This window comes from Bufo gargarizans, chromosome 2 (genome assembly GCF_014858855.1).
Source record: "Bufo gargarizans isolate SCDJY-AF-19 chromosome 2, ASM1485885v1, whole genome shotgun sequence".
NCBI classification, from domain to species: Eukaryota; Metazoa; Chordata; class Amphibia; order Anura; family Bufonidae; genus Bufo; species Bufo gargarizans.
The window spans coordinates 305607281-305624324 of NC_058081.1; the positions used below are offsets into that span (position 1 = coordinate 305607281).

At 40.3% G+C, this 17044-nt stretch overlaps 1 protein-coding gene across 1 annotated transcript in view; it reads left to right on the plus strand.

Annotated features, from left to right (window-relative positions):
* The window catches only part of TSPAN8 (tetraspanin 8), a 29718-nt gene extending 15471 nt beyond the window's left edge, over positions 1-14247 (plus strand). The window contains exons 4-8 of the mRNA XM_044277147.1: positions 1780-1854; positions 1948-2043; positions 5414-5521; positions 9787-9870; positions 13105-14247. Of these exons, the coding sequence (XP_044133082.1) occupies positions 1780-1854; positions 1948-2043; positions 5414-5521; positions 9787-9870; positions 13105-13158 (417 nt within the window). The 3' untranslated portion in view covers positions 13159-14247. The remainder of the gene's footprint in view (positions 1-1779; positions 1855-1947; positions 2044-5413; positions 5522-9786; positions 9871-13104) is intronic.
* The last annotated feature ends 2797 nt before the right edge of the window (positions 14248-17044 follow it).

The window sequence follows — 17044 nt, forward strand, 5'->3', positions numbered from 1 at the left end:
TCCACAATGCACATATAAATTGATGTACGTAGTATGAATATAAGTGTTTCTGCAAAATAAAGGTATCTAATCTAAACCTGTCAGTGTAAGTCTGAAGAGTTACATGGACAAACGGCACAGAACATATTGTGCCAGTAACCCTTTAATACACTGGAAGTATGCTCATAATTTAGGTGGAGTTCTGATCAGCCTCTTCCCATCTTCTTCTAGGTTAGGGCACGGCCACACAGTCAGGTTTCCTGATGTAGTCTTGGAAGCCAAAAGCAAGGGCTTAGTGATGCCCTGCAGGAAACAGCTGAAGATTGTGGTGTAACTGGAAATGACTGGGCCCAACAGCAAATTTTTGAATGGGCCCCTTTCACGATCAGTGTGGGGAAAAAAGTCCACACTAAACACAGGAGGGAAGGGAACAGTAACTGGGCCTGGAAACTAGGGAAGAAACAGGTCACCTCCTAAACAACCCTAATCCGGGCCCTAACTACCTATCAATATGAATAGACCTTGAAGGTAGGAATATTCATATGCTGTATACCTAGGCACTTATATCCCTATAAGGCCCTAGAATGAGGTTAGGACCAGAGACAACCCATTCCTCCCCAGATGGACGAATGGAAGTCTTTGTCTCAGGCCCAGATACAAACAGGGAATATAACAAACACAAAACAATAAGAAAAGACAAGACTTAGCTGAAAGTAGAAAACTGGCAACTTCAGAAGCACCACAGATTACAACGGTCTAGCTATTTAGAAGGCAGGAAGAAAATCTATAAACTGCACCTCCAAGAGTGAGAAGCAGCTACTTATGGGAAAGTTAGTTTACCAACAAGCAACACCTGAAACAGACACAATAAGATCCACAGTGAACTTGTCAATTTAACCCATGAGTTGCCAGTCTCTCCGATCTCCTGGTACCTGCCATGAGAATGTCCCTGACAGCCCCCCCAAGCAACTTCTTCACAACCCCCTCCTCCTGTGCAACTCCTACTCCTGTGGCAAGTCAAAATCGGTCTTTCAGACAAAGCCCGACAGCCACTCTGTCCATTTCCTACAGTGTTACTGTATACAATGTAATTTCATAATACTGTTGAGGGGGCCCTGACAATAAAATCTTTTAGTTCTCCTCCTGGGTGGGCCCCTTCTGAGTTCAAGCCCCAATGCAGCCGCTTACCTTGTTTCCCCTATAGCTATGCCCCTGGCTGAAGATTGTCCTGCGTGTGGCTATAGTTGATTTGGAATTTGTTTTGGAAGCCAAAACCAGGAATGGATTGAAAAAGGAGAAGTTGTGCCTGTCCTTTATATTTCTCTTCCAAAATTGTATCTGGATAACTGACCGTGTGGCTGTACCCTATGCGTACAACCACACGGCATGATCATGGGGTGTCCCATTAAGAAGAGGCCAGCTATATAGTGTGATCTTCATTAGTTAAATAAGAGGTTAGATTTTGGCCACTCTGTACTTGACCGCAGCACTGCTGATCCCCAAATGCCCCACGACCATGCTGTGTGGTTGTACTCTTGGTCTGCACATTCATGAGGTGCCGCTGTTAGATTATTTTTTTCTTGGTACATTAGAATGGAAACCCCACATACATGCTGATATATTTACTGCCTAACTTTGAAGTAGACCCTATGACCTGTCTACAATTAATCTTGACATTGGGGTTAGTGAGAATGATTGCAATTTATGTACAGCTTTTCAGAATATTTTAGCAACATATATGTAATATTGATGTTTTCAGCACTTTCATTTACCAGCTCTTTACTTTGTTTCTACATGTAGTTCTTCATTGGATTATTTTTGATCCTGGCACTTCAAATAACAGCAGGAATTTTGGGGGTAGTATATAAACCACAGGTAGGTTAAATACGTATATTGACTGGTGGCTGCCATTTCCGATTTAAAGCAACATTATTTTCACACAATATTTTCTTTGTTTTACTTTGCAAGTTGGAAGCGAAAATTAACCAAACTTTGCACGAACTTATACCATTAAATCAGCAATCTGAAGACTTAAAACAAGCATTAGAAAAAATCCAAGAAGAGGTAAGCCAGAGGAGCCTTTCCTTGTATACACATGAACTTTGATACTGAACTGCCTTTATGTATTGTATTTGTGTTCATTGTAAAGGCACAGTAGTCTGATGTTATACATGTAATATAATGGTGGCTATACTAACTGTTCGTGTCAGCTTTCATGTATGAGCTGAGTATGTATCAAGGTTAGCCTGTCTCATTATGGGGCCAAACATCACATTTAGTCGGGACAAGAGGTAGGCCCACACACACACTTGCTGTCTTTTATGTATAATAATGTAATGTAAAAATGTGTAATACTTGTAAAGATGTGTAAAATATTCACAATGCACAATCACAGCATCAATCACCATATGCGGACTATCTCTAAGTGTAGACTCCCAGTAAGAGCCAATGACATTATTTCCCCCACCAGTTTGCACTTAGTGTTTTTTTAATACCCAGAAACCAAAAGAAAACAGGATAGAAGACAATCTGTAGTTGAAGGGAAGGCAGTATAAAGCAGTGACAGAGAGGTGACTTTTTTGATTCATGTACATGTGCTGTCCGTGGTCTCCACAGAAAACAAGATTAGGGCGGGCAGTGAAGGATTTGTATGGAGATCGAGCACAGGTCAGGTCAGGCAGTGAAGGGTCAATATCCAGGACATGGGCAGAAGTTGGTACCCGGGCAGACAAATGAATACAGCAGGATACTAGCGGACTAGGAACCTATTGCTCGGGCACCTTCCCACAGGTGACTAAAAAACTCCAAGGTTACCAGGGGCAGAGCTACCTTGGCAACCCGGCACACCAGGAAGAACAGGGGAGCAGGAGGCAAGTTGGGCTGAAGCAGGTGAGCAGAACAGGGGCAGCCACTGGCCGCTGCTGTGACGGAGGTTCTGTTTATACTTCTTCTGTATCAAACAGCTAGGTCTAAGAAATGTACGACTTAATGAAAAAGTATTTTCTTTCAAATTAGGTAGCTACAATATGTAAGTAAAAATATGAACCATTCTGGTAATAGGTAGATTTATTAATGCAATAATAATATGCAGAGAAAGATTTATTGTGCATGTTCAGATGTGTTATAAGAGGAATTAAAAGGTTTCTACCGCCAGAATTACTGTTATGTAGCTGACTGACATTAGCGATGCGCTAATGTCAGCACTACATAACAGTATGTTTGTTACATTTCTCCCTGCAGCCGTTCTGATAAAACAAGCACTTTTATTATATGCTAATGAGCCTCTAGGTGCTATGTGGGCGTAGATTCAGCACCTAGAGGTTCCGTCTACTCACCCTTTATCCCGCCCAGGTCCTCCATTCTGCCCACCCGCCTCCTCTTGATTGATCTCACGGTTCGCAGCATCGCTGACGAAATCCCGCGCCTGCGCCGTTCACTTCTGTATTCGGCGCAGGCGCAGTGAGTGAATGATTCGCTCCTGGTGCCAGATTCCTCACTGCGCCTGCGCCAACTACCTCACAGTGAGGAAGCCGGCATCAGGAGAGCGGCCTTCACTCACTGTGCCTGTGCCGTATACAGAAGTGAACGGCGCAGGTGCTGGATTTCGTCAGCGATGCTGCGAACCGTGACATCAATCAAGAGGAGCGGGGCGGGCAGAACAGAGGAGCGGGGCAGGATAAAGGGTGAGTAGACGGAGCCTCCAGGTGCTGATTCTACGCTCACATTGCACCTAGAGGCTCATTAGCATATAATAAAAGTGCTTGTTTTATCAGAACGGCTGCAGGGAGAAATGTAACAAACATACTGTTATGTAGTGCTGACATTAGCGCATCGCTAATGTCAGTCAGCTACATAACAGTAATTCTGATGGTAGAAACCCTTTAAAGAAACTGGTCACCAAACACATTGCCATTCACCTTCACATTATCTAGGAAACATTTTTCTATAAAATATCACTTGTCATAGTATCCTAATTTATTAACACTGGAGTTTGAATGTGAGACTACCATCATTTTATAGACAATCGTCTTGACTATCACATACATAAATTGGACTTTCAACTATTTTGCATATGATTAGTTATGCAGATTCTTCTCATGTAACTGCATTGTTTTGCTCCTACAATTATAAAATTGTATTTCTATTATTTTGTCAGTATTTTGTAAATCCACCTTTGGCTTTCAAAAATGCCTGAATCCTTCTGGGTATGCCTTCGATCAGATTCAAACATGTTTAGACAGAAATCTGTTCCCAGGTCTCGTATACACATTCCCAATGTTGGTGCCTACTGGTCTACTTACTTGGATACAAATACAGCTTTTTCTTCAACTATACCCACAAGTGTTTGACTGGGTTGAGGTCTGGGGACTGCGGGGGCCAATCCAGAACCTTTACTTCATTGTCATTGAACCATATATTCTCCAATTTCACCATATGCCAAGATGATTGTTTATAAAATGATGGAAGTCCTATGTTCAAAGCTGTAGTGGATGGTGAGATATAGAGCCTGAAAGTCAAAAGTTCAAAACATTGTTAAATATATATATTTCATAATTTACCTATACAATGAACCCATTACACCACGAGGAACATATTAGGCTATTTATACATTTCTTTTCTTGCAGAAAGCCTCATTATAAATAGTGGTATACCTTCTATAACATTCCCATAAATGATTTTTTTATTACTGTGTTTTATAAAGTTATGTTCACATCGAAGGGTCCACTTTGTGCCTTCATCATATACTGTTATATATGATGGGAAAAATAGTACAGAGTGCCAATGAATGTCAAGCTGGGTCAATGGGATCCACTGGGTGCCATTGGTATCGACAGAATGTAGTGCCATTTTACTAAGTGGCTGCAAGACGATTGCCTGTTGTTAAAAGGATTGTCCAGGATTAGAAAAAAAACATTCTCCCAGATTTACTATTAGTTAGACAGGGTTGAAATATTTAAATGCCACAGAATTATCATAGTGGCTCAGTTTGTAGGACAAATTTAGTGAAAAAGACAGAAATTGTGGTGCCTTTTGGTGCAAAAAGTCACTTTAAGGCAACGCTCCGTTACAACATGCCCTACGAAGAAAAGGCACGTCCAATTGTCAAGCGTTGCATGAAACACTAGATGCAACCTTTGTGCTGAACTGCACCAAAATGGAACAAACCTTTAGACAAAATGAAGGTGCAGGGTCAATTGTGAATCTGGGCCATTGTTCTTTTTCAGAAAGAAACAGTGCCACAAGTGTCCATGGGTTGAGTCTGACATTGCAGTTTGGCTACAAGTGAAAAGGGCTAAGCGTAAATGCCACAACCAACCTGTAGACAGTTATGGTGCCATAACGGTTTTTGGGAGCAAGCGTCCAGATTGTTTTACTAATTTACAGTTATGATATGATATTGAGTGCAATTGTTTCCATCTTTTATATTTCGTAGAGCAAGTGCTGTGGTATTGTTAATGGCTTTACCGACTGGGGAAATACTATTCCAAATTCATGTAAATGCCCTCCAACAAACACATGTGCTTCTGCAATCTATAAGGAAGTAAGTACATTTGTTTCAAGTCTATGTCTGATATTGCTTGGCATGCAACATGCCCCATGACCTAGATGCACAGGAGTCTAGGGAATCCTAGATAAATGAGTGTATCTGTGTATAGAGAAGGAGTACAATCCTGTAAATCACAGGTCACCAATTAACGGGCCACGGACCGGTACCGTGCTGTTGATCAGTTGGTACTGGGCTGCATAGACACAGACAGTGTGAACTTCCCTGATGTCACAAGTTCCCTACGGTCGATGGAGTTTAGACACATAAGTGTAGACTTCACATGAGCCACGTGTGATGACATTACTCACGCTAGTGTGTGGAGACGCCATCCGCGCTACCATTTCCATGCGCAATTAGATGCCACACTTCTTGCCTTCTTCTTCCTTCTCCAGCAGCCCATGTGGAATTACAGATATCACTTGGATCTAACCTATCAGATTCATTCACCAGTGTTTACCGCCACTTCTACAACATAGTTCGCTTGGACTCCCTTCCATATCCTACCCTACCCCTTATACCTTATTTTATTACATTATTCACTATTACATCTAAATGTACATCTACATCCAAATGTAATAATTTTATGATATAATATGCACTTTTTTTTTTTACCTATGTTGCTATTTATATAAATGCAATTTTTACAAAGGCCATTAAGATTTACAATAGACTGCCACTTTCTGTTCTGATCACTTTTCAACAGTCATCTTATTATCATCACAGGCAGATTACAATGAAAGGCAACATCTCTATTATAAATCTGGAAGCATAAAACACAAGATTCACCACTGACATTAGGTGATGGTCACAGCTCTCCTCCTCCCCCTCCCTGTATAGTGACCAATGTTCAGGTCACAGATCATGCACACAAGAGTCTACCATAGAAGTGAAATACTTGAGATTAGGGTTGAGTGAACCTGAACTGCAAAGAACTTTGCGAGTTCGGGTACCCGGACCCGAACCCAGACTTTTTCACCAAAGTTCGGGTTTGGTGTTCGGGTGATTTTATTATTTTCCATTATAGCATGGTTATAACAGAAAATAATAGCATTCTTAATATAAAATGCTAAACAAAATTGCCATTGAGGGGTTAAAAATAATAACAAAAACTCACCTTATTCACTTGATCGCGCAGCCGGTCTCCTCTTCATTCTTCAGGACCTGCGATGACGTCACCACGCTCACCACGTGGTGAGGGCGGTGACGTCATTGCAGGTCCTGAAGAAAGAAAAGGATACCGGCTGAGTGATCAAGTGGATGAGGTGAGTTTTTTATTATTATTTTTGACCCCTCAATGGCCATTTTATTTAGTATTCTATATTAAAAATGCTATTATTTTCCATTATAACCATGTTATAATAGAAAATAATAAAGTGAAGTTCAGGTCCCCATTGACTTTAATGGGGTCCGGGTTTGAGTTCGGTGTTCGGGTCAAGTTTAGGTCCCGAACCCGAACTTTGACCTGAAGTTCGTCCGAACCCGGCGAACCCGAAATTCACCGGGTTCGCTCATCCCTACTGGAGGTGAATACATCTGGCACTAGTTTCCAGTGTTTATGTGACTGCTGTAAAGCATATCTCTGAATCGCTGCTAATGGAGCAGAGTAGCAGATTAGTCAAGATGGCTGCCCCATAATCATGTACAGAAAACAGGATAACATTTTTATAACAAAGTAAAAAAGGATTTGATGAAAATATCTCACTGGCTGGTATTAATACAATAATGTTCTGTTCCCCCTTTAAAAAAAAGCTTGGTATAGGCAGTAGAGCATTCTTGACTAGCACTATATTCACCATTCGCCCAGATAAAAACAGATTGCTATCTCTGCTGTTTGCTGTTTTGTTATAGGGAACTCCCCCTGCCCCCCTTTCCCAATCAAGTTCAGTAAAACCCCAGGGTTCTAGAGAACCCTGGTTCGGAAAACATTGTAGAAGCTGAAGCAGTCTGTGCCCTTGCTCTGCTAATCGGAGCAGCGGGGCAGCCAGGAAATTGCCAGGGCTAGGCTAAATGTCCGGCCCTATCAATCTTGTGGCAGGTGGGTGCTTCTTCCTCTTTGGGGACAGCCCCCCACAGGTAAAAAAAAGAAATTGCCTTAGATATAGAAGGGCAGACTGTGGATGCTTTATCTTATTGGTGACTTTATTCCCTGCTGATCCAGGATTTGCTGGATTTGCTTGCAGAAAGTATTACAGTATTACGGTAATAGCAAAGTGGATAACATTTTTACACATCCTATTTCCATGCTGCAGGAAATAAAAAATCACTTGTAAGTTGACATGCTGCGTTGATTTTATATCTGCAGCATGCAAATTAAAGCAGTTGTCCAGGATTAGAAAAACATGACTGCTTTATTCAAAATACAGCTCCACACATGTCCTTGGGTTGTGTCTGGTATTGCAGCTCAGCTCAACTGAAATGAGTGGAGAGGTGTGGCACTGTTTTTGGAAGAAAGCAGCCATGTTTTTCTAGTCTTGGACAACTCTTAATGGGTTTTCAGTGCTGATTTCACTGCAATGCATAGGGTGAAATCTACAACACAATTTGCATGTAAATTACGATATGCTAGAGCATCTTTTCTATTTCATTTATATTCCATGTGAAAAAATGTGTGAAATCCTAACAGGGACCTGGAACACATGTTAAAATAAGGGCAGAGCTGTCCAACACAGTACCCCTCCTAAACACTGGGCACGCCACAGTAGAGCAGGGCATGTTCCCCTTTACTTCAGAAGTACTCTAGCCCCTTGGTTAGTATGTTTTACAGTGGTTCAACATATTTCATATATATTATACTCCCAGAGAATTCCTTTTAACGCCTTAACGACCCAGGGCGAGAATGCTCGTCCTAGATGGCCGGTACTTTGGGCCCAGGATGAGCATTCTCGTCTTGCGGCCCTTCTGTTCCCCCATGTGCGGTGCCGCGATCAGCAGCAGGAATCCGGCTGTTACTAACAGCCGGATCCCTGCTGCATCCACTAGCATCGGTGATAACGCCAATGCCGGTAGATTCACCCCTCATATGGGGCGGTCAGTGCTTACCACGGCATATGGTAGGTTTGCGCTCCCTCTCCTTAGCCATCAGGTCCCCGGGGACCCAATGGTTGCCATGGCAGCCCCAAGCCATTCCAAGGCCTTGGGGCTGGCATGTACGGAGGCCTATGAGGACCAGCCCCCAGGCTGGGTCTCATAGGCAAACTATCAGTGTGTTACACTGTGTTATACACTAATAGTCAATGCAGTACAATACAGATGTATTGTGCTGCATTGAAACAAGAATCTGACCCTGTAATGTTGAATTCCCATAATGGGACAAAAAAATAATAATAATAAAAGTGAAAAAAGTGTTTTTAACAATAATTTTTTTTTTAAGTTTCAAAAAAAAAAAAAAAAAACCCTTTCCCATAAAAAGAGACAAATAAAATTAGGAAAGAAAATAAATAAACAGACATATTAGGTATCACCGCGTGCGTAACAACCTGCTCTATAAAGATATCACATGATCCCGTCTGGTCAATACCGTAAACAACATTAATAAAAACTGTGCTAATAAAAGCAATTTTCTGTCACCTTCCATCACAAAAAGTGTAATAGCAAGCAATCAAAAAGTCATACGCATCCCAAAATCATACCAATCAAATCGGCATCTCATCCCGCAAAAAATGAGATGCTACCTAAGACAATAGCCCAAAAAATACAAATAAACTATCTATGGCTCTCAGAATATGGAGTCTAAAACACTAAAACATGATTATTATTTTTTTTTTTATGATGTTATTGTGTAAAACTTAAATAAACAAAAAAAGTAGACATATTAGGTATCGCCTTGTCACCCCTCAGCTGAACACCGTAAAAAAATATAAAATAAGAACGGTTTGAGCAGGCACCTTGTTCCGATCACCGCCCGCTGGGCAGCGGTGATCGGAAATACACATGACGTACCGGTACGTCATGTGTCCTTAAGTACCGGGACAACATGCCGTACCGTTACGTCATGTGTCCTAAAGAGGTTAAGGTGAAAAATGGCAAGGTCCTTAAGGGGTTAATGGTAGTAGTAATAATAATTATTATTATTAAAAAGTTGGTTAATAACAGGCATATAAGTGACATTCTAACAAAGATACAAAAAAAAAGAGGTTTAAGAGGTTATTAATATATTAATACTTTGCTGAACTGTATGGCAAATTATCACACATGGTAAGAAAAAGTGTATACATTGCTATCATTATTAACCTTGTATGGATTTTTGATTTTTCAAACAGACATGTTCTTCAGTATTGGTTGACTACTACCAAAAAAATCTTATAATCATAATTGGAATTGCGTTTGGGCTGGCCGCAGTGGAGGTAATGTTTAAGGATATACAGTTGTCTAAATGTCACAAATTGGGTAATTTGTCTTCTGTGCAAAGTGTTAAACAGGTTTGAGTGTATTGATGGAGCAGAGCTTGGCTTGTTATGTTTGCTTTCAGTTTTTCATTTGATGCGTTTTAGGAGAGCTAACAGTATTTTTGAAATTAGGCAACAAAACATGACCTAGTGATAGCGATCAAACAGACATGGAACCAAAACATAAAAAACAAAAGAAAACAATTCTGTATATTGTGCTTTTCTTCTGTTATTCCTGTTTAAAATGTATGAATACGTTGACAAGTGTGTGTTACCATTCCTACCTTTCTTTTAAATTAAATATCCAGCCCAGACCACTATGACTTCTCCTGACCAATTCACACCCCAAACCAAACCCTAAAATGAATCCCAACCCTAACCATAAATTTAAAGGGAATGTGTAATCAGAAAATCACCTATTGTTTAAATCATGTTCTTATGTTAAAGGACTTCTGTCACCCCCCAAAACTAATTTTTCATTTTTGGGCATATTAAATCCAGAGGTGACGTCATCGGCGCAGGCGCACTGAGGGAGTACTGAGAAAGCGAGCGTCCTTCTCTCAGAGCGCCTGCGCCGAATGAGGTGCAGGCGCGGGATTTGAATTGCAGACAGGGCCAGCCGGAGGAGGAGAGCGTTCGCTGGCCCTGTCAATCAACAGGAGGAGGGTTTTTTTTTTTTAAAGGAGGATGCGGCGGCTACCAGCAAGTAGACTCCCTACTTGCTGGTAGTGAAGTCATTTTCATATTTTAAAAGATCGATTTTTTGTGAAACCAAGCCACAGAACAAGGTAAGAGCCCTATATAGGGAATAGTCGTCCAATAAGGATTTTAATATGCCCAAAAATGAAAAATGAGTTTTGGGGGTGACAGAAGCCCTTTAAACATATTTTAAAAAAAAATTTGGTGATTATTTTTAATCTTTCATGTCAAAATCTAAAAAAAATTTAAAAAAAAAAAACATAAAATATTGCAGTTTTTGCACTGGCCACTAGGACCACGTTTTGGTCAGTACATACCACTTTTCTGCAGTTATCTGCTTATTATGAAAGGCAGGATTAGAATTACATACATCACTATATATATATATATATATATATATATATATATATATAGATATATATATAGTTAACATAAAGTTAACATAAGTAAAGTTATTGGCCATTCCAGAAGTCTGGCTTCAAAAAGTCACAAAACAGGGCTTTTGTAACTTTTTATGCTCACTTGCGCAAAAATATTGATATTTTTACACAACTCACTCTAGTTTTAAAATCTAGGTGGGAAAGTGAGCGTGGTTAACCATGTTAATAATTTTCACTCCAGATTTATCACATTGACTTTTTAAGAAAATTCGCCAAAAAAAGTCACAATCTCACTCCAGCAGGAGAGTGGAGTAGGAAAACTGAAGTAGCTTTTCTAGACAAAAATGTAGCATACATGATAAATGTAGCTTAAAGTAAACCAACACAGACTCGAGCCTCATGCACACGACCGTTGTTGTGTCTGTTGTTCCGTTTTCCGTGATTTTCTGCGGACCCATTGACTTTCTATGGGTCCGTTGAAAACTCGGATAATGCACCGTTTGTCATCAGCGTCCGTGATCTGTTTTTCCAGTCCGTCAAAAAAATATAACCTGTCCTATTTTTTTAACGGACAAAGGTTCGCAGACCCATTCAAGTCAATGGGTCCAGGAAAAAACACGGAGGCACACAAGATTGTCATCTGCGTCCGCGTGTCAATGTCCGTTTATTTCCTATCATTTGCAAGGCAAACTTGACTTAGATTTAGAATGAATACCTGTGGTAAATCCTGATAGATGGGCACTAATTATCTCAGCTGCCTAATACTAAGGAAATCCTGAAAACATGACCGGCAGGTGGGCCCTGGGGACTGGAGTTGAGGAACACTGGAATAGCACATCCATAGTCACAGGTGCACATCCATAAAGCTAGCATGCAGACATGTCTGCATGCTAGCTTTATGGATGTACACCTGTGACTATGGATGTGCTAGGCTAAATTTTCTTTCTTATGTTTGGAGGGTAGCTCCCTCATTTAGATTGAGCACTTCCCATCCATCTGCCCAGGGCTTCTGAGCAGAGTATAAATATAACAGGTTCCTACACCGCCCTGAACATTGTAGGCTTAGGTCAAGCCCAGGAGAGGCAGTTCTGTTAGTGTTAGGTACCCATTTGCAGAAGCCACCTTGATGCCGGTAGATGGGCCCGACACACGTTTGATCAAAAATGTGCGCAAAGAGCTTCCATTTTTTATGTATAGTAGGTATAGTACCACTTTAATCCAGAATAATCCCTAATTCTTAGTTCTATTGTTTGCATGGGTAATGGTGGGATGCCATACGTTTCTGTTTGTCTTTTGAAATTAAAAAGTTTTAATAATCGTAAACATCTGCCCAGTTACATAACATGATACGGTATCAAACTTTCATATGGTACCAAATTCATTTTTCAATTCCAACTGAAAGGGGGCAAAACCAGGAACTTCTCAGCATCCCCTCGTACACTATACCACACATTATAGTTCTGTTTTATTGGACATTGTTTCGCATCTGCATTGTATTGCACATTTTTTATAATAGGGCTTGTTCACATCACTGTTATGTATTCCGTTACTTCTTTCTGTTATAACATGGTTATAACGGAAAATAACAGAATCCATAAGACGGAAATCAAAATGGAAACCTCTAAAGGTATTACGTTTTGATCCATCATAATAGAAGTACTGTATATGGGCAAGCATAACGGATCCGTCTGGTTTCTGTTATGCTGGACAGAAAACAAAGTCCTGTCGACAGTTCCCGTTATGCTTGTCCATATACTTCAATTATGACGGATCAAAACGGAATGCCTGTAAAGGTTTCCGTTTTGATTTCCGTCTTATGGATTCCATTATTTTCGTTATAACCATGTTATAACGGAAAGCCATAACGGAATACATAACGGTGATGTGAACCCACCCTTACTATGATTGAGCCATTCCATAACAGTTCGATGACATCAATGTGCTGTATTATAATACACCTCACCAGCTGTATGATGATATATATACAACCCTCATGAAATAGGCAGAATTATATTACCAGTTTTAAGAACCCAATTTGTATTAAGTTGTCATTTTAATAACAAATTTGACATTTATATTTTTGTACAATTTGTATATTTTTCTGTTTTTACAGCTCTTTGGCCTTGGTTTTTCCATGACCTTGTATTGTCAAATAGGGAAGAAATAAGGAGTCCTGGATTACATCAATTAATACAAGGCACTGGTTCACCTCAATGTGCAGCAATTGCTCTAGGCACAATCACTTCTTTTTCTCCCCATAGCTGTTTAATGTAATATACAATAAAGTGGATATATACAGTCTAATGTAATGCAATATCTTTTCAGTAGACAGTCACTATACACTCTATCTGTGCAGATGCAATAATTTCTAGACATCGATTCATGTAGCGCAGTTTGTTTTATTTTATAACATTTCTTGCCCCTATGATTTCTTTATTGTAATAAGTAATACATTTTTTAAAGACTATAAACACCTTCAGGTGCATTTTTTATGATTGCATTTTACTCATAATGGGCTAAAAAACTATTTTTTCAATGAAAAAAGTTTCAGTTTCTTACTTTCAGTTTCACACTGAGCCGTTCTGATGGCTGGACGTATCTTTGAACTCCTGACAGTTCATAAGCACTCATTTAAATCATATTCTTATCAGTTTGATAAGAATGTATCTATATTGAGTGTTTATGAGCTGTCAGGAGTTCAGAGATAAGGCTATACGTCCAGCCGTCAGAACAGCAGCATGATGACTTAGTATGAAACTAAAAGTAAGATACTCAACGCTGTAGGACAAAAGCTGTTGAAATTTTAAAATAAAGACCAATAAAAAAGTTTTAGACCCAAATGAGTAGAATGCAATTATAAAAAATGCCCCTGAAGGTGTTCATAACCTTTAAGTAGAACAACCTAGAAAACTTGAATCCATAATATTTTTATGTTCTTGAAGTTCAGTTGTGTATATATTTTTTTTAGATTGTGTTTATTGGCTTATTATGACATTACTAACCCATTATCAGTTTTTTTTTTTAAATAAATGAATTACTTCTTTTGGTGCTTGCATGCAATGCTTTATATACATTATATTTCTGATATAAATGGTTATGTATAAACTACTGAAATGTATGCAGTCTAATTAAAAGGCCTTACTTTTTATATCCAATGTTTTAATGTAATTGAAAGATATACTGTAACTAAACAAATAAATGAGAACCATGACAATTGTTTCCTATAAAAATCTTGTGGCTTCATATGGGTTGCCTAAAACAAAATACTGTGTGCTGTGTATTTGTACAATGACTATAATACACAGTGGTGTTACAGTGTGACAAAAAATACCTGCACATGTAGAGCTGAATGTAATCCCAACTGTACCTGTGGCCTAACCTCCTTGTGTTATCAAAAAGGCAATTAGATTTTATTTTCATTCTTGAACACCTACATGTAGTGATTTGCAAAAAAAGTCCATCAAGTTTAACCATGGAAAGGATGAGGATATGGATACAGGGAAGTGGGAGTAAATTTTAGAACTGTGGGAGAGATTTATCAAAACTGGTGTAAAGGAAAAGTGTCTCAGTTGCCCATAACAACCAATCAGATTCCACCTCTCATTTTTCAGAGCTCCTTAGGAAAAGGAAAGTGAAATCTGATTGGTTGCTACGGGCAACTAAGCCAGTTTTCCTTTACACCAGTTTTTATAGATCTTCCCCTTTGTTTTTACTTATTAATCCAGAAGAAGGCAAAATAATCTGCCCCAATGGTGAGAAATTTCCCTTGTCTTTCCATGTGGGGATCAGACTGCATCAAGTAAGAATTCTACACATTTACATAAGCATTCATTTTACTTAGCTCTAAGAATTCATCTAAGCCTTTTACAAAAACATCAACCACCTGCTGTGACCACGTCCTGAGGTAGACTTTTCCACAGATTCACAGTTTTTATGGTGAAAAACCTTGAAGCCTCTGGATATGCAGTGCTCTCATGTCTTCTAAAGGGCATATTGCATGAATTAGCTTTTCACCATATTTCTTTACCAGAACATCCAGTTTGGGCTTTCATGATGCAGTTATTTTTTTTTAAATCCCTGTGTCACAGTGCAGTTCACTGTGACACTCGCTGGGTGCATGCGCTCTTGCGTACTGGCTGCAGTTGACGTTACCCTGTATACTGGTTGCTTGAGTGGTGCGTGCTGGCGGCAGCCTTATTAATCTGTGAACTGAGTCCTGTGGATATTCTGCTCATTGTCTTTGTATCGCAGTGCGACTCGCTGTGACACTTGTTGTCATGTAGGCTGGCTGCATGCGCTCTTGCGTACTGGTTCTGGTTGACGCTCCTATACATGCTGGTTGCTTGGGTGGTGCATGCTAGCTGCAGCCTTCTACAGTGTGTGAACTGTGCTCTGTGAATAATGTGCTCCCTATGTCTATTTAGGGTTGATGCTTCCATGAGCTTGTTTGAGTATCAGGTGGTCAGGTGTCTTAATCATCCTGCTATTTAGACCTGTATGCAACATTTCTGGGAGTTCAGTCTGTCTTCAGGAATTTTGAGTGCAGGGTGCTTGCTCTCCTGACCAGTGTCTTTGTTACTCTACCCTGACTTGTGTGGTCAGTCTGATTATTCATTAGTGTCTTCTTTCCTAGTTTGTCTGTGAACACCATGCTGCCTGTTCTACATAGGTTCCAGGCTATTTTTTATGTATGTCTGTGAACGTCATGCTCTGTGTTCCTTGTGGGTTCCAGGCATGTTTGTATGTCTGTCTGTGAACACCAGGCTCCTTGTTCAGCATTGGTTCCAGGCATGTTTGTAGGTCTGTCTGTGAAAGCCATGCATTCAGTTCCATATGGGTTCCAGGCATGTTTGCCTGTTTGTCAGTAAACAACATGCTCCCTGTACCCTAATCCATGTGGGTTCCAGGCTATGTAACCATGTTTCTATGTTGTAATGTCTTCATGTCCTGTCTGTGAACACCATGCTTCAAGTTCTGCATGGGTTCCAGGTATGTTTCTATGTCTGTGTGAGATTGTTATGCTCTCTGTTCCGCATGGGTTCCAGACATGCGTCTATTTCTCTGATTATGTTCTTATCTGTCTATATTCGTCATGTTCCATGTATCCTGATTTGCATGGGTTCCTGACTATGTGACTTTGTGATCCTGTATCCTAGTCTTGTGTCTGAACAGTGTTCTCTTTCCTTGCAGGTCAGCTGCCAAGTTTACAGGGATCATCCAAGGAGGTAGAGGTCTGGGCACCCCCTTGTGGCAAGGACTAGATCCCTGTATAGCGGTTAAAGGGTGAAAACCAGGGAGCATTGGAATAACACCCTTAGGCCTCTTTCACACGGGCGTGTCCGGATTAGGTCCAGATGCGTCCCGGTGCATTGTGGCAAACCCGCGCGAGTAGGAACGCAGTTGCAGTCAGTTTTGATGTTCAGTTTTTAATCGCGCTGGTGCAATGTGTTTTGCACGCGCGTGATAAAAAACCGACTGTGGTACCCAGACCCGAACTTCTTCACAGAAGTTCAGGTTTGGGTTAGTTGTAGTGTAGATTGTATTATTTCCCCTTATAACATGGTTATAAGAGCTGAAGGGGTTAAAAAAATTAAAATATCTTAACTCACCTTAATCCACTTGTTCGCGCAGCCCGGCTTCTCTTCTGTCTTCATCTGTGAGCAATAGGACCTTTGATGACGTCACTGCGTTCATCACATGGTCCATCACATGAGTTAGATTATTATTATTATTTTTTTAACCCCTCCAGCCCTATTTTACTATGCATTCTGTATTCAGAATGCTATTATTTTCCCTTATAACCATATTATAAGGGGAAAATAATAATGATCGGGTCCCCATCCCGATCGTCACCTAGCAACCGTGTGCGTGAAAATCACACCGCATTCGCACTCGCTTGCGGATGCTTGCGATTTTCACGCCCCCCTATATATTTCTATGGGGCCTGCGTTACGTGAAAAACGCACAAAGAGGAGCATGCTGCGATTTTCACGCAACGCACAAGTGATGCGTGAAAATCACCGCTCATGTGCACAGCCCCATATGCATGAATG